Genomic DNA, 24,923 nt, shown 5'->3' on the forward strand with positions numbered 1-24,923 from the left:
ATGATGCCACATCTGTGGAACTTCAAAGTGGTCCTAGACGTGCCGCAGTTCCCTATACATCTATGTTAAAAAACATACCATGATTATATGTATATAATTTGAATATACCTTTTTAAAAAAAATCTAAACGAAATCTAAACTGAGATCTCATTACCAGAATAAACTGGAGAGAAGCAGGCTGTGAATTTAACAGCTGACTCAGAGAGAACTTAGCTCTGCTTTTAGCACTGTTATTTATGTGTTTTAAGGACAGTATACTTACTCATTGATTACTTAACTGGGGGTAACATTTTATTAAGAATAATTTCAGCCTACCTTTATGGTCACAAATTTTAGTGGTAGTAGGAAATTCAGGTCTGGCTTCTCTTTCTTATTCCTTTACAGCGTCTTGTGCTCTTATCTCAAATCACATGACTTGTAACTGAGGTCCAGACTCTTAGTCTGGAAGAACAGTTCCCTTCTTTGTTGCTGCCTAGTGAATGCTTGGTGGGAGGCATCTTCGTTTATTATCACCAGGGTCCAGAAAGTCTCAATTGTGATGTTACAGCTTCATGGTAACTCATATCAAAGTCCAACAAATTGTCAAGATCCTGCCTCCACACGTAGCAAAGTGCCGCTGGAGGAGCAATGCAGATAGGAGCTGTACCATAGGTCTCTGAGAGTATCTTGTAAGAGATAGCAGCATTGCGTCATGCCACCTGCTGTACCACACACACACACACACACACACACACACACACACACACACAGCATCTCCACCTAAGAGCTGATATTCAGAAACATGATCAATAGGCTAAAAACGAATGATAACTATTTCCACTTTCTGGAATAATTAAAAAATCAGAACCTTAAAAGTTCATGCTAAATTTCTACATTGCTGTTGGCTTGGTAAAATAAGTCAACCATCTTAGAAAATAGCTCAGCTGTTGTTGTTTGTTTTAATAAAGTGTTTTTAAATAAAGTTTAAAAATAAAGTTTCAATTACTCTGTGACCCGACAACACCATATATATATATATATATATATATATATATATATATATATATATATATTTGGTTTTTCGAGACAGGGTTTCTCTGTAGCTTTGGAGCTTGTCCTGGAACTCCCTTTGTAGACCAGGCTGGCCTCGAACTCACAGAGATCCGCCTGCCTCTGCCTCCCGAGTGCTGGGATTAAAGGCGTGCGCCACCACCGCCCGGCTTCCATGCAATATTTTAAAAGAAAATAAAATGTTAGTTCAAAGACTTATACAAAAATGATGTAAAAGTTTGATTCATAATAGTCAAAACCAGATGAAATGTTTTCATCTTACATAAAGGAACAAGCCCAAAAATTCTTGAGTAGATGAGAGCTTCAATGGATAAAGTTAATAGGAAAGACGTATTTGCATGGGAAAAAAGATGGATAAGCAGAGCTGCTGTGGGCCTGCTATGTTTGCAGATGGCAGAGGTCTCCAGATGTTCACTGCAAGTTTACCTGGCAGTGCGGCAGTGTGTGTGAGGAGGTGGGCATCAGGACATTGAAGAGACAAGGCCTCGTGATGGGCCCTTGGGATCTGAGGGAAGCTGCCCTCAGAAGGGATTCAAGTCTTCTTCTTCTGGAGATCTCTGAACTCTGCAAAGACTGGGTTGTTCAAGAACAAGCCCATCCCCAGAATTGCTAAAGATATGTTAATACCTTTCAACACATTTATCCAAGTCCTGAGAATTTATCTTAAGGAAATCATTTAAATGAAGGAAAAATTGTATCTATGCCCATTTATTCATAGCTTTTCCTACAAAGTTAAATATTGAAATCAGCTAAATAGACAATAGAGAAACAAGTTAGTGATTCAAGTTATATGCAATTATTATTATAAGGACTACATTAGTGTGTGATGATAAGTAAAATTATATACAATTTCATTTACTGTTAAAGTTACGACAAGGACTGTAAGGAAAATGTAAATGTAGATAGTAGTTTTAAATTAAGAGATTTTATATTTTGTTTTTATAAAAATATTTGTGAAGATGATTATTCAATAGTTTAATAAAGTATAAGATACAAATTACATATCTAAGGTATAAAGTATGATATTGACCTAGGCAAACAACTACCGCAATCTTGCTAACTTATCCATCTCCTCACCCAATATGTGTGCAAAACCAAATGCTTGAACATTTGGGGAAAGCACTCTGTGATGCCGTGAAGTCCACTACTATTAGCTATAGTGGCCCTGTTGCAGTCCGGTAGAGGACCGAACTTGGCCAGCCCGTGGCTGAAAGTTTGCGGCACACAATCCAGCTCTCACTCTACCACCCAATCCCTGGTAGTACTCTACTCTCACCTGTGTGTGGCTGTAGTGTAGAGGCCGCACAGACCTGAAACTACATAGAGTATTTCTGCAGCTGGGTTCTGTGGAGTAACCCATGCTGCTGCAAACAGCAATGCAGAGTCTCTCTTTCTTTCCAAAGGCTGAGCAATATCACACTGTATAAGCAATATATAAAATTTCAATTTATGATGTCATTCAACTTAAAGTTTCTGCTTTTACTGGTGCAAAAGAGATATGAATCTAGTAGAAATGGTACTTCAAATTCGATCATTTCTTGGGTAAGTGATATGTGGTCATGACAGTTTCAAAATGTTGGGCTTCACCTTGCAAGTCACAGCTCCCAGTCAGCCATTGAGTCATGACAAATAAGTGAAACTGTCTATTTTGTCCTACATTATTCAATAAAATATATATATATATATATATATATAATCTTTATTATAAAACCAGCTCTGTGCTAGATGATTTTGTCCAAGTGTCAGCGAATGTACGTGGTGTGCGTATGTTCCTGTAGGCTAAGCTATAATACTTGCTGTTCATTTTATTATGGTATTTTTAATTTACAATCAATGAATTTACCTGGATACAAACTCATAAGGTAAAGAGCATCCTTATATGTTGCAACTACTTTATCCAATCCAAAAAAAAAAAAAAGATCGTTAGGCTACTAGTTTTATTAGCTTAACTATCATAAATAACACTCCATAAACATGGAAGGAGACATACACACAGACACATACTTACACACACACACCAAGGAGAGGGACTGCTAGATCTTACGGTATTTCTGTTTTTAATTTTTGAGGGCTATTCTTGGCCATTTTCAATCATGGCTGAACTAGTTTACACTCCCATCAGTAGTGTATATAGATTCTCCGTCCACATTCTGCCAACCTTAGTTATCTTTCAGAACCCTTTTCGGAATTGCGAGTTTAGCAGGTGTGCATTCTATTCCACTGTGTCCTGATTTTCATTTCACTAGTATTTCCACATGTTAGCTCTTGGGGAAAGATCTATCTAGGTCCTTTGTTGATTTGTTAATCAGTTTGGGGTGCTTTGGATGAGTGTTTGATTTTACAATTCATGTGTTTGTCAATGCCTTTAAAACGGATACTGTTGAATTTGGTTGATTGTAACCCAGCTGCCGGCAGCTCCTTCATCATATTAGAACTCGTCTCTGGAGACAGGAATGGGAGTATGTCTTATGTATTACATTACACTGGTGAGGTTCCACAGACATTCCCAGTCGTTGGCAAGCTGATGTATCAGCTGCTACCTTTTGATACCTACTTCTCAAGTGTTAAGTATGCCCAGGTCTTCTAAATGAAGCAATGAGTTTGAGAGGGATTACAATTTGCTACTGACAAGATCAGGAGAAAAAAAAATGCAGGATGGAAGAGGTAAGAGAAAAAACAAGATAGACTGACAACTGAACAGCGAACTTTGATCTGTCTGTTAAGATGCAGGCAAGAAAACACAAAGGTCAATCAATGATTTGTTTACCTGACACTGTCAAAAAAAAAAAAAAAAGCAACCAGGAACTGTTACCACACAAAAGTAACCAGAAAAGAGAAAATTAGGAACTGTTCGTACACATCAGCAACACCATCTTCCTTATTACACATTTTATTTCCTTTAAATTCACACTTTACAGTTTTACCCATATCCAACTCTACTTTGGATTCTACTGATGGTCCATCCAAACCCAGTTCAGACAGGGAAGATGACTGATCAGATTCGACTGGCTTATTTGGCAGCAGATATTCATGTCCTGTCAGATGCAGTAGATTTTTAAATTGCTGTCAGCGTCTCTTCTGAGATGTAATTGTCCATTCTTCACGGTGTTTAATAAGCTTCTGTCACCCAAATCATCCCCAATCTCTCCTTCACGTTGGGCACTGGATGGTCGCTACACCAGCATTCCTAACAGACACACATGTCCTGGGTAGGACATGCCAGCTCTGGATCTGTTGGTCTTTGATTCTCCCTGCCCACTGTACTCTTGCAGAGGGCATCCTGTCCTCCACAGATCCTGTCTTTGCTGGCTTTTTGCCGATTGCATCCAGTGTTAGATGTGCTGGGAAGCTGTGGGGTCGGAGGAGGTGACAGCCAAGGTTCTTCTCTGCCGTTTTGCTACAGAAAGCTGGCTGATCGTCTCCCGCACACAGCATTGGGAAGAGGTGTTTACAGCTCCAGCTCACAGCTTCATGTCTCTGGCTTAAGAGAAGAATCGTCTTCTCTTCTTACTTCTTTGCGGCTGTCTGCTGCAGGTCTCATTTTGTATGTACTTTCTAAGTGCCGTAAAATAAATGGTCTGTCCTTGAGTCCCTCTATTTTAAACCGTTCTGCTTCCCACCGGAACAGTAAGTAGAATTAAAGCCCAGTAGGATTTGGCTTGTTGTTTGCCAAGAGGAATGAAATCCCTCTTCTTGTTAGATCTTAAGCTGTAGGGTTAGGAGTGCCCGTTAGTAACCATGTTTGAGAACAGTGGTAAAGAAACACATGGAGCCCGGCGGTGGTGGCGCACGCCTTTAATCCCAGCACTCAAGGAGGTAGAGGCAGGCGGATCTCTGTGAGTTCGAGGCCAGCCTGGGCTACAAGAGCTAGTTCCAAAAAAAAAAAAAAAACCAAAACAAAACCACATGGAAACAGGAAGAGAGGAAAGAATCCTGACACATTGTCACTATCCTTCCATCTAACTAGACCTGGAGTTACTGTTACCATGCACTACTGTGTGTCTCAAGCAGGGACACTTGAGAGTTAAAATAGTTGTTTTTAATATATAAGCCAGGACAATGAACAAAACCTGGGATTGCCCAAGACAAATGAAACATAGAAAAGTTATCTGAAAGCCAACGTGGCCCTTGGACTTTACATTTATTAAGCCAGTAAATTCCCTTTAACCTTTAATCTAAATTTGAGTTTTATTTGTGTCACCAGACTTCAGGATTGCTGACTAGCACCCAAGGTAAAGGTTCAAGCCAAAGGAATGGTTTCCTGACGGTAGGATTTCAGGGTTTCGTGTGAATTAGTCTCCACCATTGCATGTGGACATTGCACATTTAAAGGAAATTATATGAATATTTTTCCCTGGAATTATACTCCCAAGATACTGAAACAAAACAAAACAAAACAAAGAAACAACTATAGCCATCAAGGAAAAGTGAAATCCTATCCTCAAGCTGAATATGGTTTTTGGTAATTTTTTCCTCACATTTATAGAACTTAAAAGGTATTTTTCATCTGTTCAAATTTTGGGTCAATCACATCTTATCATTTCTCTCCCTGTCCAGCCCACATCTAGGTGTAGCAGTATAATACTACTGAGAGTCCTGCCCTTCAGAACTGCCTTTCTAATGTACTTTCATCTCTTTACTTTGTCTGCTCTCCCATAAATGTCTCACTAATGCTACAGATCAAATAAGCTTGGCTTGGTTTGCCTACGAATCCAATTGGCATTTACAACCGTTTCTGCAGAGAATGAACATTCTTTGAGGAATGGTAAGAAAGATTTACATTTAAGAGCTCTGCCTGCTCTTCCAGAGGACACAGGTTCAAATCCCAGCACCAGCGTGTCTGCTCACAATGTCTGTAACTCCACCCCCAGGAGAATCTGAGCCCTCTTCTGACTTCCACAAACAATGCATGCACATGGTGAATAGGCAGGCATGGAGGCTAAAAAAATAGATATTTAAAAAGTTAAATAAAATTAGAGAATGTAATCTTTAGGGAATGACGAGAAGGCTTTGACAAGCTCACATGAAATTTGTTAGTCCCTTAGTTCATACGCTCGCACCAGCTGCCTGGTTTGTGGCAAACAAAAAGCAACAATTCAGAGATGGTATCTTCTAAATCCAGTGGGGTATTCCCCACTCCAGGGGAAGCTGTTCACAATCTAAAGGCTTCAAGTTCTAGGAATATCTGGAGCTTCTAAAAGCCATACATGTGATTGTCACTACATTTTTTTCATTTTCTGAGTCCCAGTGCGACTATATCAATTACACACACACACACACACACACATGCGCATGCACACACACACTCCACACACACCCCCCCACCACTTATTGATAAGGGGTTTGTGTGTGCAGTAAATAGCTAGATGCTTAGCAGTCTACTAAGACACAGTGTTGCCTGTTTATTACAGAACTGATTATTTTGGTCACAAAACTTTTATTTTTTAATTAAATTTTTTCATTTATTTTACATTCCACCATAGCTTCCCCTCCCCCCATTTTCTTCCACCACCTCCTCTATATCCCCAACCCACCCCTCCTCCACATTTGTTCAGAAAAGGGCAGACCTCCCATGGGTGCCAACAATGCATGGCATATCAAGTTGAGGTAGGACTAAGCTCCTTTCCTTGTATTAAGGCTGGGCAAAGCAACCCAACATTAGGAACAAGTTCCCAAAAGCCAGCCTGAGTGTTAGAGATAGGCCCTGCTCCCACTGCCCAGGAATTCCACAAGTAGACCAAACCGTCACACATATGCAGAGAGCCTAGGCCAGTTACATACAAACTGGCCATTGGTCCATAGTCTGTGAGCTCCCATGAGCAGGCCAGTTGCTTCTGTGGGTCCCCTTTTGATGACCACGACCCCCCCTGGCTGATACAATCTTTCCTCCCTCTCCTCGACAGGATTCCCCAGGCTTAGCCCAGTGCTTGGCTGTGGATCTCTGTATCTGTTTCCGTTAGTCACTGGATGAAGGTTCTCTGATGACAATTAGGGTAGTTACCAATCTGTAACTACAATCTGTAGTTACAGGAGATGGCCACTTTAGGCTACCTATCCACTATTGCTTGGAGTCTTAGCTGGGGTTATCCTTGTAGATTTGTGGGAGTTTCCCTGGCATCAGGTTTCTACCTGACCCTGAAATGTACCCTCATCAAGTCATTTCTTTTATTACTCTCTCCCCTCCATCCTCACCTCAACCTGATCCCTGAGATCTCTTCTATTTCTCTTTCCCAGGGAAATCCATGTGTTCCCCTTTGGGCCCTCCTTGTTACTTAGCCTCTCTGTGTCTGGACTGTAATATGATTGTCCTTTACTTTACAGCTAATTTCCACTTAGGAGTGAGTACACATCACATTTGTCTTTCTGGGTCTGGGTTACCTCACTCAAGATGATTTTTTTTCTATTTCCGTTCATTTGCCTTCAATTTGCTGATGTCATTGTTTTTAATAGTTGAGGAATATTCCATTGTGTTAATTATGCCATACTTTCTTTATCTATTCTTTGGTCGAAGGTCTTCTAGGTTGTTTCCAGGTTCTGGTTATTACAAATAAAGCTATGAACAGAGTTGAGCAAGTGTCCTTGTGGTATGGTTGAGCATCCTTTGGGTGTGTGTTGAAGACTGGAATAGCTGGGTCTTGAGGTAGAAACTTCATTTTCATGGGGTCCCATTTATCAGTTGATGATCTCACTCTCTTTGCTACTGTGTTTGACATCATTTCATCTTCTGAATCCCAGTGTCACTTCATCCATTGTGTGTGTGTGCTTATGTGTGTGAAGTTTGTACAAGTGCTTGTGCAATATGCACATGTTGGCACTTCCACCAGCAGTGGAAGAGAATTCCACTTGCTCCACATCCTCTCCAGCATAAGCTGTCATTGGTGGTTTTGATCTTAGCTATTCTGACTGGTATAAGATGGATCTCAGAGCAGTTTTGATTTGTGTTTCCCTGATGGCTAAGGGTGTTGAACAATTCTTTGTTTCTCTGCCATTTCAGATTCTTCTATTGAGAATTTTCTGTTTAAATCTATATCCCATTTTTTATTTGGATTATTTGCTGTTTTGATGTCTAGTTTCTTGAGTTCTTTATGTATTTTGGATATCAGTCCTTTGTCAGATGTGGTGTAGGTGAAGATCTTTTCCCATTCTGTAGGCTGTCATTTTGTCTTATTGACAGTGTCCTTTGCCTTACAGAAACTTCATTTTTAGGAGGTCCCATTTATTAATTGTTGATCTGAGTGTCTATGCTAATCTATGTTCTACATTTTTCCATTCTCTCAGTCCCAATGTCACTTCATCAGTAATAGCATATATGGTATATATATATATACATATATATATATATATGAACATTAAAAAGGTGTGTGTATGTATGTGCAGTAAATAATTAGAAGTTGAGGCTTAGAGTCTCCTGAACAGTATCTCTAACCATTTCTTACAGAACTGATTACTCTGATCACAAAACAATTTTTTTAAGATTTATTTATTTTATGTATACCAGAGCTCTATCTACATGCAAGCCTTTATACCAGAAGAGGGCATCAGATCTCACTACAAATGGTTGTGAGCCACCATGTGGTTGCTGGGAATTGAACAGGACCTCTGGAAGCATAGCCAATGCTCCTAACCTCTGAGCCATCTCTCCAGCCCACAAAACAAATTTTTTAAACAAAAAATATTTTCCTATATGTAAAACTGGTTGCAAAACTCGTCATCTGCAAAAGTATAATGTATGCAAACAACTCCCTGTATTTATCAGTAGCCATTTTGTTCTAGAAGGTAATTTTTCTTCATGTCTTTTTTAATAAGTTGGGAAGGAATGTGTTTTAAGTTCTACATGACTATCAAAGTGTGTCATGCAGACCTAATGACATAACAATGGTCATCTTGAATACTGTGTGGGATTCTTGACTTGAGTCACGTAATAGGCTAGTGAAAACCACAAAAATCCCCTACCAAATCCACTATTCCTGTGATAAGAAACAGCAAATTTTAACCTGTCTTTAGGAAGACATTCTAGGAGAAGTAGAGAATGACATCAACGGGCACAATTCTCAGGGGCTGGACAGAAAGACCATCACAGGGAACAGCCTTATTAGGCACTTGACTTTGTCTGGTCACTCTCAAGATAATGATGTTTCCTCGGACACTACAGATGGCTCCAGGAGCCTAAATCGTTCATTCAGGGATGGTAAGGACCTGAGCATATTGTACATCCTCACACGCAGTCTCAGCGGGATCCACGAAGCCGATGGCTTCACTCTGTCAAAGGAAGATGACAGAGACTTCAACACCTTGGACGCTTCACTCTGAAATACTTTGGTTCGGACAGTGTAGAGGATGAAGATTTGTAGTCCCTGAAGAGAGAAGAAAAGTTTCATATTGGACAGCACAGAGCAGTAGACAGTACAGTACAGACTTCCGCATCACAGAATGGAGATATTATTTCCCTCTCCCAGCACGAGGAGGTATAACTGCTTCATGTTGCTGGTCACGTGCACGTCCTTCTCATATATACAGTGCTGCCCCAATGCATACTCAGAACGCCAGAGTTCCTGCCCTGGCTTGCCATTTCTGCTGTGCATGTCTGCTCTTTCCCTCATCTTGACAGCCTTCAGTGTTCCTAAAAGTGTAAGGGTTGCCGGGGGATACCCGTGTGTTCTTCTGTTCTAACATTCTGGGATTCCATTTCCTGGGTATTTAGTAACGTAGCAGGAATTTTATAGACTTAGTAATCCCTTGACGGCGCAAATTAAAAACCCTCCAGTCATCGCTTTTCTGTGTTTTACGTAAGGAGATGAGACAGTCATAGGAAATGAAACCACAAAAGGCTGGGTAGTGTTTTCTACATGTCTTTAATTTGTCATTTACCAAATTGACTTCAGATACTTCTCATTTATTTCTCATCATTTGATTCTTCTCATTTAATTCTCATACCAGCACTATAAACTAAGACACACTATCCCCAATTTATGGATATGAAAACTAAAATTCAGATTAAACAAACAGTTTGCCCAAGATTATCCATCCACTCTTATTAGTGCTTGGAACTGAATTACTACAGTTGTCATTTCAATCTTCCTTCCTTATCCAATGTATGGTGGTGTCTCTCACTTGTAACAGCAACAGAATAGTACTACCTAGAATATTATAGGCTCTAAAAAGCCTTTCTAATACTATTTGTAACCTAGCTGATAATATTGCTTCAATGCCCATTCCTTGATTTTGACAATGTACTGTATTAGAGAGGATGTTGTCACTGGGGAACACTGAATAAAGAATGTATGAAAATTGTAGTGTTTTTCCTAAGTTTACTTGTGCATCTAGATTACAGAAAATTGTTACTTTTGGACTAGAAAGATGGGTCAGCAGTTAACAGAATTCACTGCTTTCCAGACAATCTGGGTTTGATTTCCAACACCCACATCATGGATCACAACCATCTATAATTCCAGTTCCAGGGGATTCAACACCCTCTTCTGACCTCCATGGACACCAGGCATGTGTTTGGTGCACAGATATATGCACAGGTGAAACACTCACAGAATAATTTTTTAAAAATCCTGAAGGCATTATTAGTACTAAAGGTTGGTGATGGGTATTTAGGTAGTTTGCAGTATTTTGAAACTTCAAATAGTCTAAAATATATTCAGGGGGCTGGAGAGATGTCTCAGAAGTTAAGAGCATTGCCTGTTCTTCCAAAGATCCTGAGTTCAATTCCCAGCAACCACATGATGGCTCACAGCCATCTGTAATGGGGTCTGGTGCCCTCTTCTGGCCTGCAGGCATACACGCAGACAGAATATTGTATACATAACAAATAAATAAATAAAAAGTTAAAATATATTCAAAATTATTGTTTAAAGTAAGTAGAATAACAATGGTGAAAGTTAATTAATTTTTCATTAGCTCAGACTTTTTCTATAAGCATGTAATTTATTAACTATGGAATTCCAAAGGGGGGAAGATCATCAATAATTAGATTTCAAACAAATCTATAGTTCATGTGCCATATCTAAAGAGAAATTACCACCTAGGAAACTCTTCAATTAACAATCTACTAAAATGATTAATCAAAAAATACTATCACTGATGTCATTAATTAGAACAAAAAGTCAAATAGGATAATCTGATAAGATACCATGGAAATATTTAAAATGGAGAGTTATGCATAATAATTTAGTTAACACAAATATCAAATATAATTTAAGTAATTAATGTTTATTAGGAGAAAGTATTGCTGACGATGTTAATTGCATGGAAAATTTTAAAGTGTGCCAATAAAATTAGGAGTCAATAAACAATTACCCGATGTTAACAGTATTCTTTCCTCAGGTCAGCTCAGCATCACTGTGCTTGCCTAGCAAGTGAGAGGCCCTGAGTCAGATTCCCAGCTTTGCAAATAGAATTTGCTCTCGCACACACTACTTTTAAAGGGATGCAGGGATCAGCACATACTGTTTTACTCTGAAAACTGAAAGTTGAATCTTCTAGTCATCATTAACAAACAAGGATTGTATTAATAGACTTTAGAACTATAATTAAAATGGTCCAAATAATTAGAGAAAGGTATATGTAAAAGTGATAATACATGTGGCCCAATATATAAAAGCAAGGAGATTACAGTGATGTGTGTAACAAAGATGATAGACTAGGACTAATATCTTAGGCTCTTTCATGCAGACAAAACTTTATGTATGTATTGTGACTGTGTGGGTGTGCGCACACCACGTTGCATGTGTGGCGACCAGAGGACAACCTTCGGGGAGTCAGTTCTGTCCACCACGTGGGTCCAGGGATTGCACTCAGGTCATTCAGTTTGGGCAGGCACATTTTACTTACCGAACTATCCAATCAGCCTCTTTGTTTCTATGACAAGGTCTCATTATGTAGCCCAGGCTGTCCTCAACATCCAAAGTATTAAGACTATGGGCCTATGCTACTACAGCTAATTAGTTTTCTCAACTATTTTTTCTTTTTTCCTTTATTATTATTATTTTGATTGAGCTCTACATTTTTCTCTGCTCCTCTCCCTACATCTCCCCTCCCCTTCAACCCTCTCCCAAGGTCCCCATGCTCCCAATTTACTCAGGAGATTTTGTATTTTTCTACTTCCCATGGAGATTAGATCTATGTCTGTCTCTCTTAGGGTCCTCATTGTTTTTTAGGTTCTCTTGGATTGTGATTTGTGGGCTGGTTTTCTTTGCTTTATGTTTAAAAAAACCATTTATGAGTGAGTACATGTGATAATTGTCTTTCTGGGTCTGGGTTACTCCACTCAAAATGATGTTTTCTGACTCCAGCCATTTGCCTGAAAAAATTCAAGCTGTTGTTAAATAGTTAAAAGTTATTTTTTAACAAAATGAAAAGCCATGAGAAAATTATCCAGACTATCAAAATATGTGGGCACAAAATGTTAAGAAACAAGCTTAAAAGTAAAACAAAGGGTTGGGGAGATGGTCGGTGGGTATGGGTGCTGCTGCTCAAGTATGAGGACCTGAGTGTGGTTCACAGCACCAACATGAAAGCTAGGCGTGGCCACACGTGTGCCAGTAACCCCAGATGGGAGGGAGAGAAAGTGATCCCGAGACATGCTGGTCACCAGCCCAGCCCCGAAATCAAAAGGAATAAGGTGGAGCATGGTAGCGCATAACATCCAAGGTCCTCTTCTGGCCTCTGCACACAGGGGCACATGCACACGTACACATTCAGACACACTCACACACAAACTAAGGGAAAACAGCATCGATACACTTAGATAAACGAGATGAAACCTGTAAGAAAGACAGTTTTAGTTTCAGTCCAGGTGTATTATTTGCTGAGCCTGTTCTTGATAGGAATACAACGAAATGTGGATTTGCTCTACTACACTGCTTACAATATGCAAGAAGCAATCAAAATACTACAAAGACAGTAAAACGTGACCCGCCTTAAGGAAAACCAGCAAGGACTAGAGTGGCTGAAGCGACCAACCCAGGCATTGGATTTAGCAGATGATCTTTGGAGATACTATTCCTGTAGGGTGCGTCAGAGACGTGGTTATAGTGTGGGAGAGCAGAATTTAAGAGAATAAATCAGAGCAAAGCGTTTAAACTGAGTAAATGTAACATCAGCAACCAAACGTACCGACAGGATAGAGACAGCCACAGCAAACCGAGTGAGTTTTAAGATAAGAACCTAAAGTTTGCTAGTGTAACGATCAGTAAAGAGGGAGAGATGGACGGCTCACTGTGACCTGTGGAACAGCATCCAGTGACCTAATATCAAGGCAACTGGATTATCAGAGGGAGGAGAAGAAAGCAGGACAGGAAAAAATAATGGCGAAAACCATAAAAGGTTTTACTAGTTCAGCAACCCTGAGAAAAGTATGCGCAAAGGAAGTTAAGAACCATTTTCATACCACAGTTAAACTACCGAACATTAAAACAGAGAGAGAGCCCCGACCCAAGCAGAGAAAAATAACCCATTTGTGTGCAGTACAACAGTACAAATGGTTGAGGACATCCCATTAGGAAATGTATCGGTGTGTGAAATTGCTTTTCTAAAAAGCAATAAGAAAAGAAAAAAGAAAAAAAGGGCCTCTGTCAACCTAGTTTCATAAATAAAAAAAAATCCTTCAATAATGAGAACAAAATGAATGTTTTTCAGTTCAAAGAAAATACTTGGTCACCGAAAGCCATAAATTACAAGAAATATTAAGAAATACCTTTAGGCTGAAGAGAAATGATAGCATATGATGTTTAGATCTTCAGAGAGGAAGGAAGGGTCCTAGATATGGTTGATATATGACCAAATATAAGTTTTTCCTCCTAATTACTTAAAATGTGTATGTCTATTTAAGGGAAAAATAACATTTCTTTTTGGGGTTTATTATGAATATACATGTAGGACATAAGTAAATTGCCACGTGTCCCCTCTACACAAGGTTAGAGAGGGTAGCAAACAGACTTCTATTGTCATGAGACTCTTAGATTTTACTGGGTATTGTAAAATAATGGCCTTAAGTTCCTTATGAAAGTTCTGAATGTATACTGCATCCATGAACTTGTCTCCAATTGCAAAATCTCATTACTGGGATGTGAATTAAAGTGGAGTCATAACGATAATAAATCATACTTGAAAGTGGGGGAGGAAAAGAGGATCAGGGGATAAAAACAAATGACCACAGAAGACAAATCGTAAAATGGCAACCTGTATCAATGAGTACATTAGATCCAAATAAGCTACCCTCTCTGATAAAGTGCTGGAGACTGTCACAATAGACAAGAAGGTAACGCTTATGTATTTGAAGCCTGCATAATAGAGACTTAAAATTTAGAGATACAGAGGTTCATAGCAAACACGCTCACACACACACACACACACACACACACTTGCACACACAAGTGATCATATAACCAGTTTATGTGACAAGACTAGGTAATAGATAAAGGGTACATTATGGCAAAAGATATTATCAGAAATAAAAGGATATCTTAGTGTAAGTAATAAAAGGGCTAATTCCTCTAGAAAATATAATAATCACGAATGTATAACATGAGGATGACTGTTAAGTCTTCACTTAAAATGAATGAAGCAAAAACTGACAAAATGGAAAACGAGGGAACACATAGACTCCAAGTCCTTGGTGGAGACTTTTAGTTCTCTTCACTACACAGGTGAAGGAGCCAGACAATACTGGTAAGGACGGAAGAGCCCCATTGAGCCTGTGGTCTTCAACTTTAATGGCATTTTAAATCTTCATACCCAGCAACTACAGAATAAGGAGAATTTTCTTTCCAAGGTGAATATTTCGCTTCTGGGCCTGTGAAATGACTCAAGGGCAAGGCACCTGCCAGCAAGTGTGAAGATCTAAGCTCTAGTCACAGACCCACACGGTAGAAGGGGAGAACTGGCTTTTGCAAGCTGCCCTCTGACTTCTACACACATATATTCAACAGCATGCATGCCCCATACTACTACTAATAAATGCAATTTAAAATTTACAGAGAAAAGAGCTCAAATCCTGTGCCTAAATCTAATCTTAACACATTTTTTTTTTAAAAAAAAAAAAGGAAAAGAAAACTTCGGGGGCTGGCGAGATGGCTCGGCGGTTAAGAGCATCGCCTGCTCTTCCAAAGGTCCTGAGTTCAATTCCCAGCAACCACTGGTGGCTCACAACCATCTGTAATGAGATCTGGTGCCCTCTTCTGGCTTACAGGCATACACACAGACAGAATATTGTATACATAATAAATAAATAAATACTAAAAAAAGGAAAAAGAAAACTTCGGTAAACCCACAGAGTTCCAAGCTCAAGGAATGTCGACCATTGCCCATTCCAACCAAAGTAAACTCGTTGCATAGAAGAAAGGAAAGGACACATACTGCCTTATGTAGTATTTTTTTTTTTTTTTTTTTTTTACTCAGAGAAGAGGAATTGTGCACCAACCCTATGGAGAGTTTACTCTGTGACCTCCAGGCCAGAAAAGAACACAGAAAGCTTTTGTTCTTCTCCCGAGATCTACAAATAAAAGGTAACTAAGCAACGATCTTCAGAGAGGTTTACAGGAAGGAAACATGGATCCAGGACGATACTATGTATCATGTGCCATGAGTTCTGCTACTTTCGGACCATTGATAACATACCTGAGTGGTGTTGAAAAGACAGAAAATGTAGCTGAAAACAATCCTGATGTTATCATCATTGATTAGCATAGCATATGCAAAAATCCAGGTGACTCCAAAAACAACGGCAATAGACAACGTGCTAAGAACCTTCTTTAGGGATGAAACTTTTTTTGTGCTACATGAAAGAAAATGAGAAAGAGAACATGGATGATTAGGCTTTTGCTGACTAATGTCCTCACTGCCAGGGTTTAGCGCTACCTATATACCTTGTTCACTTAACAATGCCCTGTCATACCTTACATCACCCTGACAAAATGTGACTTGACTGTCTGTCTTAAAATACTTTAATGCCCACTTCAAAGCTCAGGCAAATCATTCCTTTAGTACTGCACAGGAAATTTCATGAGGAAGCAACCAATTTTTTAGAATGGGATTCTGGTTGATTATCACTAAAAGGTCAGCTAGTGAAGAATTCCTTTCTGTTAAGGAAGTTGGGATGCCCGGAAACTTCTTGTGCCTTTGGTTATATGAAAACAAGGTATTTAGAAGCAGCCTGATTCCCCCCTCTCATGGGAAACCTGTACCCCTGTACCCCCAGAATCTGGTCTTGACTATGTGACTTATTATGGCCAGGAGAGCAAGCCAGAGACTAGAAAACAATCACTCGTGGAGTTTGCCGTCTCTTGCTGCTCTTGAGAACCCTGACAGTGTTGGTGACTGAGCAAGGCAGGCCTCTTCAGAACCAGACTCCCATGTTAGCATATTCTCACAAATATCCTTTTCTTCACATTCAGTAAAAACTGTGTAGTACAAAAATACAGACTTCGTAGATCTATTATGTACAGATCTATTTCTGTCCATTCTTTTGATCTTCTACATATGTGCTCTGAGACATTGGGCTAACTATAGCCCAAATATGTGTCTGCTATCTTTTCAAATTATGACCTTAAATTGGCCCTCCTTGTGAACTGGCACCGACCCATGTAAATATGTATAGACCCTTGGATAAAATCCCCATGTTTCATTTGTTCAGGGAAATGGGAACGTATTCTCTTGCTCTCCTTGCTGGTCATACTTTTTCCTCCACTTCTCTCCCCTACCCCTACCCTTGGGCTTCTTTTGGCTGGAGGTGTTCAAGACAGGGTTTCTCTGTGAAACAGTTCTGGCTTGTCATGGAACTCACTCTGTAGACCAGGCAGGTCTCTTATTGTATAACAAGAGATATTAGAGATAACAATAAGGGCACTTACTGGGGCTAGAAAACTAACAGGAAGGAGATGTGCAGCTGGGTGGGCCCCGGTAAGCCACGGAATGTGGTCTCGGTGTCACAAAATGTTCCATATTTTTAAAAGGCAGAATACATTTGTAAGTGAAATCTCCAAATTTCATATATGTGCAATGAATTTTGAAGTTTTGGAAGCTAATCATGTATGTAATTCAAGCACAGTCGGCAGTGGTTCTCAAATTGAAAAGGCAAATGCCAGCCCCTCCCTCCTGACAGCCTTCTCATTTCTTCAAGTATTCAAATTTTTGCTTCCTCAATTTGGGGGATTTTCTTGACATTGTAGGGTTTAGTTTATGCTTGGGCCCACGTGACCCAGAAGTGTGGTATATAATGCTGTACACCACACTGGATTTCTTGGGCCCATGTGACCCAGAAGTATGGTATATAATGCTGTATGGCACATTGGACTGCTGAAGTTAGCAGAGAAGCTGAGCAGATCCTGTTTCTCTATCAAAGTTCATTGGGATATTACTCCTGTATACCACATGCCCATGCCTTGTGCAGACTTTGAAAACCTTTGCAGGGCTTTGGGATGTAGTGAGATGTAGTCTCTGCTGGGGTGCAGTGAGCTGCTGTGTTACACCTACGTTAGTCTCTATTGGGGTTCAGTGAGGTGCTGTGCTGTTACACCTATGTTAGTCTCTGCTGGGACGCAGTGAGGTGCTGTGTTACACCTACATTAGTCTCTGCTGGGGTAAAGTGAGGTGCTGTGTTACACCTACGTTAGTATCTGTTGGGACGCAGTGAAGTGCTGTGTTACACCTATGTTAGTCTCTGTTGGGGTGCAGTGAGGTGCTGTGCTGTTACACCTATGTTAGTCTCTGCTGGGGTGCAGTGAGGTGATGTGCTGTTACACCTACATTAGTCTTTGCTCACAGCTTCCCACACCGGGAGACTCACCTCGTCAGGTTCTGGTTGTTCTTCCACAGCACTTTGACCGTGATTATGATGAATATAACAATATTAGTGATGAGGATAATGGTTACAGGGATGATGAATGACCACAAAAATGGACTTTTTACAAAATTATCACTCTCAGGAATGGCCAGCCAGCAGCTGTAGAGGAAAACAAATAATTTCAGCAGACCAAGAAAAGAGCCAATGCCAATTCCTTTTGTTATTTAACATTATTGTCGCTCATGGAACGGATGTCCCTGATAATAATATCCATTGGCGTCTTGCACATCTGAGGTCATTTACAATAATTCAGCCCATTAGAAAAGTTGTCTCTGTCACAATTTCCTATGAGTCAATATGCACCAGGTAAGTCACTGAGTCAGGCAGACCTCAACTATTTGCTAATCTTCTTGTTGCTACTTTCATTCTGGAGAGATGAAACCCCGGTCTTGGGGCATGCTAGGTAATAGCTCTTCTACAGAGGTGTGATTTGAATCAGAAATGTTGCCAGAAGCTCAGGTATTGACCTCTTGGTTCCCAGTCAGTGGCACTGTTTAAGAAGGTTGTGGAACTTTAGAAGACCGAGCCTTGCAGGAAGAAGAGAATCAGTAGAGGTGGGCTTTAAGGTTTCATAGCCTGGCTTTACTTCCTGTTCTTTCTCTACTTCCTGTGTGTAAAAGAAATGCCATAAGTCCTGTTCTGTGTCTTTCAGAGTGGTCTCTGCTGCTGCTGCCACCCATGCCTTCTCAGCCAGGATGAGTTTTCAAAAGTTAAGCCCATTGTGCTGTTTTGTTTTACAGATTGTCTATCACGATCTTTGTTTTGATGAAGAGTTTTGGATGGGTTTTGTTCTTTTCATTTCTTATCTAAGTTGAAAATGATGTAGCCACCTCATAATATTGTTGAAATAATTTATTCACTTAAAAACCTTTAGAGAGAAGATACTATGTACCAAATGGTCTTTTAGATAGCAAGAACTTAACAGTAAAAAGAAAAAAAACTCCATAATTTAGTGAGTAAATATTTTAGTTTAGAGATGCAGATAAAACAAAAGATAAGACTGATAATATGTCAGGTAGTGATGAGCATTGGAGATAAAATATAATGTGAGCAATGAGTGTAAAAGTGTGTGTGTGTGTGTGTGTGTGTGTGTATGTGTGTGTGTGTGTGTGTGTGTGTGCAGGGGAGGGTTTCAATTTAATAAAGTGGTTGGGGGAAAATCTCACAGAAAAATACTACTTGAGCAAAAACCTGAAGCTGATGAGGAGGGAGAGTATTCTAAGCAGAGACTGCATCATGTCCAAAGGCCCTGAGGTAGCAGCTTTAGAAACAGAGGTTGGTGTGGCTCGGAACACTTGAGTAAGTGAATGAAGCTTTTGACAAGATACAAACTATACTGCGGCTTTGCGGGCACTTGCTTGCATTCTGGATGAGGTGGTGAGACATGAAATGATGTGCTTTAGGTTTAAAAAGTGTTACTCCAGGTGCAGTGATGAGAGCATGACTTGAGCAAGGTTGGGAATCCTCTGGCGCTTATTGTATTGTGAGGGGTGTGCAACAAAAGAAATGCCCAAGAAACAGTCTGGCTGAAGATTGTTTAAAAGTAAGGAGAAAGACCAGGATGATGGCACACACTTGCATTCTTAATCCTTGGGAGACAGAAGCAGAAAGAGCAGGAGTTCTAGAGCATCCTTGGCTCCATTGGAACTTCAAGGCCTGTGGATCCTATCTTGATAAAGTAAAAAGAAAGAGCTGAATGACAGTTTGGCTGCTGAGTGGAGGAGGATTCTGGGTGGTATCATTGTTCTGAGCAGTTTTCAGAGGAAAGACAAGGAGGCGGTAGCAGACACAACAGCAGGCTATGGACAAAAATCACCAAGGACTGGAGAGATGGCTCAGGAGTTGAGGGCTAGTCTTACAGATGTCTGGGGTTTGGTTCTCAGCCACTACACTATACAATCTCTATAACTCCAGCTCCAACAAATCCAAAGTATTATTCTGGCCTCTACATGTATCTGTATACACAACAATGACTTGGTGTCCAAAGGACTGTCTGGCGTATTCACAGACACACATATAGATTCTTTTTCTTAATTAAGCATGAAAAATTAACCAGCAAGCCCATCTGGCTTGCACCTGTGCAGGCTTTGTGCGTGCTGCCACTAAAGTCAGTTTTCTCTAGCGGAATCTCAGTGGGTTTATCAACTGCACTCCCCAGGCAGGCCCCATGCCCAGGAAAAGTTGGTCAACAAATTCAGTGGTATTTTTGAGAGCTTTGGTTTTGATTTTTTTGTTTGTTTGTTTTTCTTATTGGCCATTGTTTTTTTTTTTTGCTTTGATTTTCAGTTTCTGTAGTCTTTTTTGTCTGCTTGTTTGTGGGTTCTGTGTGTGTTTCTTGTTTATTTTGTTTTGTTTTTATTTCTTGTTGAGAGAAAGAGAGAGAACAAGAACACTAAGTTGGGTGGGTGGGCAGGAATGTCCTGGGAGGGCTCGAAGAGGGAAAAAACATAATCAAAATATATTGCAGACAATTGATTTTGGAAAAAATATAACCAGAAGCCTATTACATATTTGGCTTTCAATTTCTATTCATTTTCTTTTCTCTGGAGGTACAACATTATGATATATGACAAAGAAGTTTTAAATTTAAAGTCCCTCTTCAACTAAAGCAGAGGATAAAAATAGAATTTTCCTTTCTGGCACATATTTTCTGATAGGTCCCGGCATCTAAGTGTGTGTCTCTTCCAGGTCTTCCCATCCTTGGCTCACTAGAGATGCTTACAGTCCTTTGGGTCAGTGCACACACAGCAAGTGATGATGCTTCTCCTAACTTGTACCTATGAACACTGCAGTGGGAGCTTTGTATTTAAACTGTAACTGTGATCCTCTGTGGTTGGTTATTTTTCACTATGTCAGCTTTTTGGGGGAGCTCGCCATCCAGTTCCCAGATAAATCACACACAGGGACTTATTCTTACTTGTAAATACCCAGCCTTAGATTGGCTTGTTGCTAGCTTTCCTTAACTTAAATTATCCAATCTATATGTTGCCTATGGACTTTTAAAAATCTTTTCTTACTTCAGTATATCTTACTTTTACTTTAATTGTGTGGCTGGGTGACTGGCCCCTGGAGATCTCCTCCTTCTCTCATTTCTTGATCTTCTATCCACAAATCTCTCCTTCTATGTATTCTCTCTGCCTGCCAGACCCGATTATCCTTTCTTATGCCTAGCTAATGGCCCTACAGCTCTTTATTAGACCAATCAGGTGTTTTAGACAGGCACAGTAACACAGCTTCACAGAGTTAAACAAATGCAACATAAAAGAATGCAATATATCTTTGCATCATTAAATAAATGTTCCACAGCATAAACAAAAGAAACACAAATTAATATTCCACAATCCAATCCTCAATTCATAGATGAAATGAAAGGGATGATAGACATCTTTAGGATAAACTTTGCACATCCTCAGCATTTTATTTAGAGACAGACCCATTCTGTTAAAGGTGGACATGCCTGTTGGTTTATTAGTTCATTACAGACTTGAACATCATCTCCGTTTTATCACAGGCCATTCAGATTAGCAATACGATTTTCAACCGTTTGAAATGATAATGTTCCAGTTCCAATGATTAATTTCAACCCTCTCCCCATCAGAGAGTGGGATACAGCCCTTCTGATGACGGTATAGAGAACTGGGGTAGTGCATCAAGAAGAATGTGGCCTGCGCTACATCTGTTCCTTTACTAGACTAACATAGAGAAGCAACAGGTCGGGGCCTCGGGTCAGATAAATAGAACTGGGGTCAGTGAGGTAACACATGAGACATCGAGGAGATGCTAGTGGAAGAATAACTCAGGGAAACCACAGCAGCCCTTCCTCTGTCTCAGGAGATGAAGGAATGTGACGCCGACGGCATGTGTGTATGGCAGAGGCAGTAGGATGACCAAGATGATCTCATTACCAATCCTTTCCTCTCCTCCAATCGTCAATCAGCAGTGGCCTAGAGCCGTCCTCAGCATCTAACCCCGTGCCAAGCAAAAGCTCTGCTGTAAATTATTGATAGACCAGTGTGAATACACTCAAGCAAGCTGGCTTCTCTCTCAGCTTTCATAGAAATGGATCTAGCCGTTTGCCTGGGTTACAATAAGAAATTAATAATGGTTACCTCTCCCAGGATATACTTGTACATCTTACATCTAACAGTGAGATTTAAACTTTAAAACTTAAAATAACAATGAAATCTAATTAAACAGAAAGTCTAGGTTGAGAACTCTAGCCAGGCAGTCAGCCCTTCAGGCAGACCTACAGCTGCCACAAGCAGGTAAATCTCTTGACACCATAGTCTTCCCTTGGGTCATCAAGTGCCCTTAGGACAAACTGGTTTTCAGGTGACTGGGGATAGGAATGGCAGGGGGTCACAAGAGAGGGATGGATGAAGTTCAGGGCGGCTGCTGTCTGGTGGGAGAAACACAAGGACAGCGTGGAGCCTCTGTTCAGCTCAGCTCAACTTTCCTCTCCTTCCCACATGAAAAACAAAACGGCTCCAATAAGAACAGTTAATTATCCATGCTGGTGGCCTAGCAAGAATCTGTGGTTCAGGAAACATTACCATGAAATAGTCATCCCAGCTATGTTTAACATGAGGAGTTCATCCGCCTGAGACACAGAGAGTGCTTTGTGAGATATTAAGTGATTCCAGGGTTGATTGACATCCTGTAGAACAACCCCTGACCAAAATCACTCTAACCGCTATCCCCATTCTAGAGGAAGGAACCAAGACTCAGGGCTACTAAGGATCATAACTATTATTTTAGATGATTTTCTCACTAACTAAGAGGATATAATTTTAATATGAGAAACTTCAGATTTATAAGATCAAAACAGTGGATATTTCTTTTTCAGGAATTATCACAGGAAATTTCTGTGTCATCCTATCGAAAATATGGTGTATTCTTTGAGAACATAAAATACCCATTACAAAATAGGGCATTTATAAAGTGAAACTTGGAGACACTTGGAATTAATATCAATGAATTCATATACTTTTATGTCAAAGAAGTTTAAAGAGATAAGACTTACATTTCCTCTTGCCGATAGTCTAACTCCCAGTATGACTTGTCTCCACTCTGGGCATAAATAATCCCCACCGTTACACCCACGACTATAGCTGGAACTCCTAAGGGACAAAGACAGGCAAGGAGTTAATAGTTTGTCCAGGATGGAAATTAATTATAAAAGACTTCAGGTAAATTATACATCTGACCTCTTAAGTTGCATGCTTTCTCCTCTTTGAACAAACTACTGACCGATGAGTAGAAGGAGATTAAAAGTTGACAGATTTTTATTTAAAATTCTAATTTCTGTTTATTGATAAAATGTAGAATTTAAAAATGCTTAAACTGTTTGTTGTTCATGACACTTTGATTTATACAGGAGTTACTTCCCAAAAAATGTTACCCATAGCTGGATTGAAAGAGTGTTTGGGAAATGTGGCAATGTGGTTTGCATAAGTATTGCACATTGCAAGTCTACTGGGGATCCAAAGGGATTTGCCTTTGTGGGGTTTGAAACAAAAGAGCAAGCAGCAAAAGCCACTGAGGTATGTCTGCAGGGCCCGTTGTGAACCGCGGCCAGAGAATCCGGTCCTCTGCTTGGAGGCCGAGCAGATAAAAAAATCTGTTCTCTCTCTCTCTCTCTCTCTCTCTCTCTCTCCCTCCCTCCCTCCCTCTCTCTCGTGTTGTTTCTGTATACCAACCCTATCTTATTGTTCATTTCTCTGTGTTTCCGATCACAATGTTCATCACCAAATGTCTGAAGTCCTCTTTTACTTGAACAATTTAGAGTTTCGCTGAGACAATTCTTCCTTTTGTCTTTTCTGGGACACAATATAGCTATCAAGAATTCTTCCTTAACAAGACACTCTGATTACTTTCTGGGAAACACTCCCATTTCAGTATTTAGGAGATTAATTGCATATGTTCTAAATCTAGCATAAATTAGTAAAAGGATTTTTTTTTAAAAAAATCAACCTTTTAATTTAGCTTATACTATATCTGGTATAGCAGTCTTTTTTTTTTTTTTTTTTTTATTTTGGTTTTTCGAGACAGGGTTTCTCTGTGGTTTTGGAGCCTGTCCTGGAACTAGCTCTTGTAGACCAGGCTGGTCTCGAACTCACAGAGATCCACCTGCCTCTGCCTCCTGAGTGCTGGGATTAAAGGTGTGCGCCACCACCGCCCGGCTTTGTATAGCAGTCTTGATCCCTCACTAAAGAAAAGGCTACTAGACAGAAAGAGTGTTTAATGATTATTCCATTTGCCCCCTACCTTGAATTATTAGCCCTCCAATGGGTGTTTACGTTAAACAATTGCAACCGTGTAACGAAGCGAAATGACTGAACAGGCGTTGATGCAAACACTTACCCCATCCAACTAATGAGATGATGGCAATGAAATGCGGAGGCAGGGGCTTCATGGTTCTGATCAGAAGGAAGTAGAGCTGCGTGGCGCTGAGTCCGTTCCAGGTGAACGTCACCAACAGAAAATAGTGGAGGAATGCAGCCACGGCTGTGCAGGAGGGGTTCGGGGTGTCCACCGTGTCTCGCGCAGGTATTTCATTGTTGTCAGGGTTATTATTCCTAGTGGTGCCAGTCTCATTTATCGCTAAGTTCTTATTGGAGTTTTCAATTCCAAACACAAAGAGGAGGTTAAAAATCAACATTGATGTACACAAACTGACCAACACCCAGGTTACTGAGGTTTTCCTGATTTTCCTAAAAGTAAAGAAAATAAAAAAATTATGTGGAACTACGTGATAAGGGAAAGCAAATCAACTGAAAAAAAAACAAACAAAAAAAACAACCCATCAGGACTGAAAAGATGTCTTGACTGCAGAGGACCCAGGTTCAGTTCCCAGCAGTCAATGCTGATTCCCAGCTCAGTAACTCCAGTTCCAGGGGAAATATGATGCCCTCTTATGGCCTCTGTGGGTATTGCTTGCATGTAGTGTCCTTAAATACATGCAGGCAAAGCACTCACACATACCAAAAGATAGAAAATAAACAAAAAAATTCACAATCCTCAG

The 24,923-nt window shown here is 40.1% G+C and overlaps 1 protein-coding gene across 1 annotated transcript in view; it reads right to left on the reverse strand.

Annotated features, from left to right (window-relative positions):
• Positions 1-8,519: 8,519 nt before the first annotated feature.
• Adgrg7 (adhesion G protein-coupled receptor G7) overlaps positions 8,520-24,923 on the reverse strand; it is a 59,365-nt gene continuing 42,961 nt past the window's right edge. Inside the window, exons 12-16 of the mRNA XM_041673089.1 lie at positions 24,263-24,612; positions 22,923-23,019; positions 17,843-17,998; positions 15,676-15,832; positions 8,520-9,404 (exon numbers count right to left, since the gene is read on the reverse strand). Of these exons, the coding sequence (XP_041529023.1) occupies positions 9,171-9,404; positions 15,676-15,832; positions 17,843-17,998; positions 22,923-23,019; positions 24,263-24,612 (994 nt within the window). The 3' untranslated portion in view covers positions 8,520-9,170. The remainder of the gene's footprint in view (positions 9,405-15,675; positions 15,833-17,842; positions 17,999-22,922; positions 23,020-24,262; positions 24,613-24,923) is intronic.

This window comes from Microtus oregoni, unplaced genomic scaffold, assembly GCF_018167655.1.
Source record: "Microtus oregoni isolate MIOR12 unplaced genomic scaffold, Mior012 000023F_ref0000262, whole genome shotgun sequence".
NCBI classification, from domain to species: domain Eukaryota; kingdom Metazoa; phylum Chordata; class Mammalia; order Rodentia; family Cricetidae; genus Microtus; species Microtus oregoni.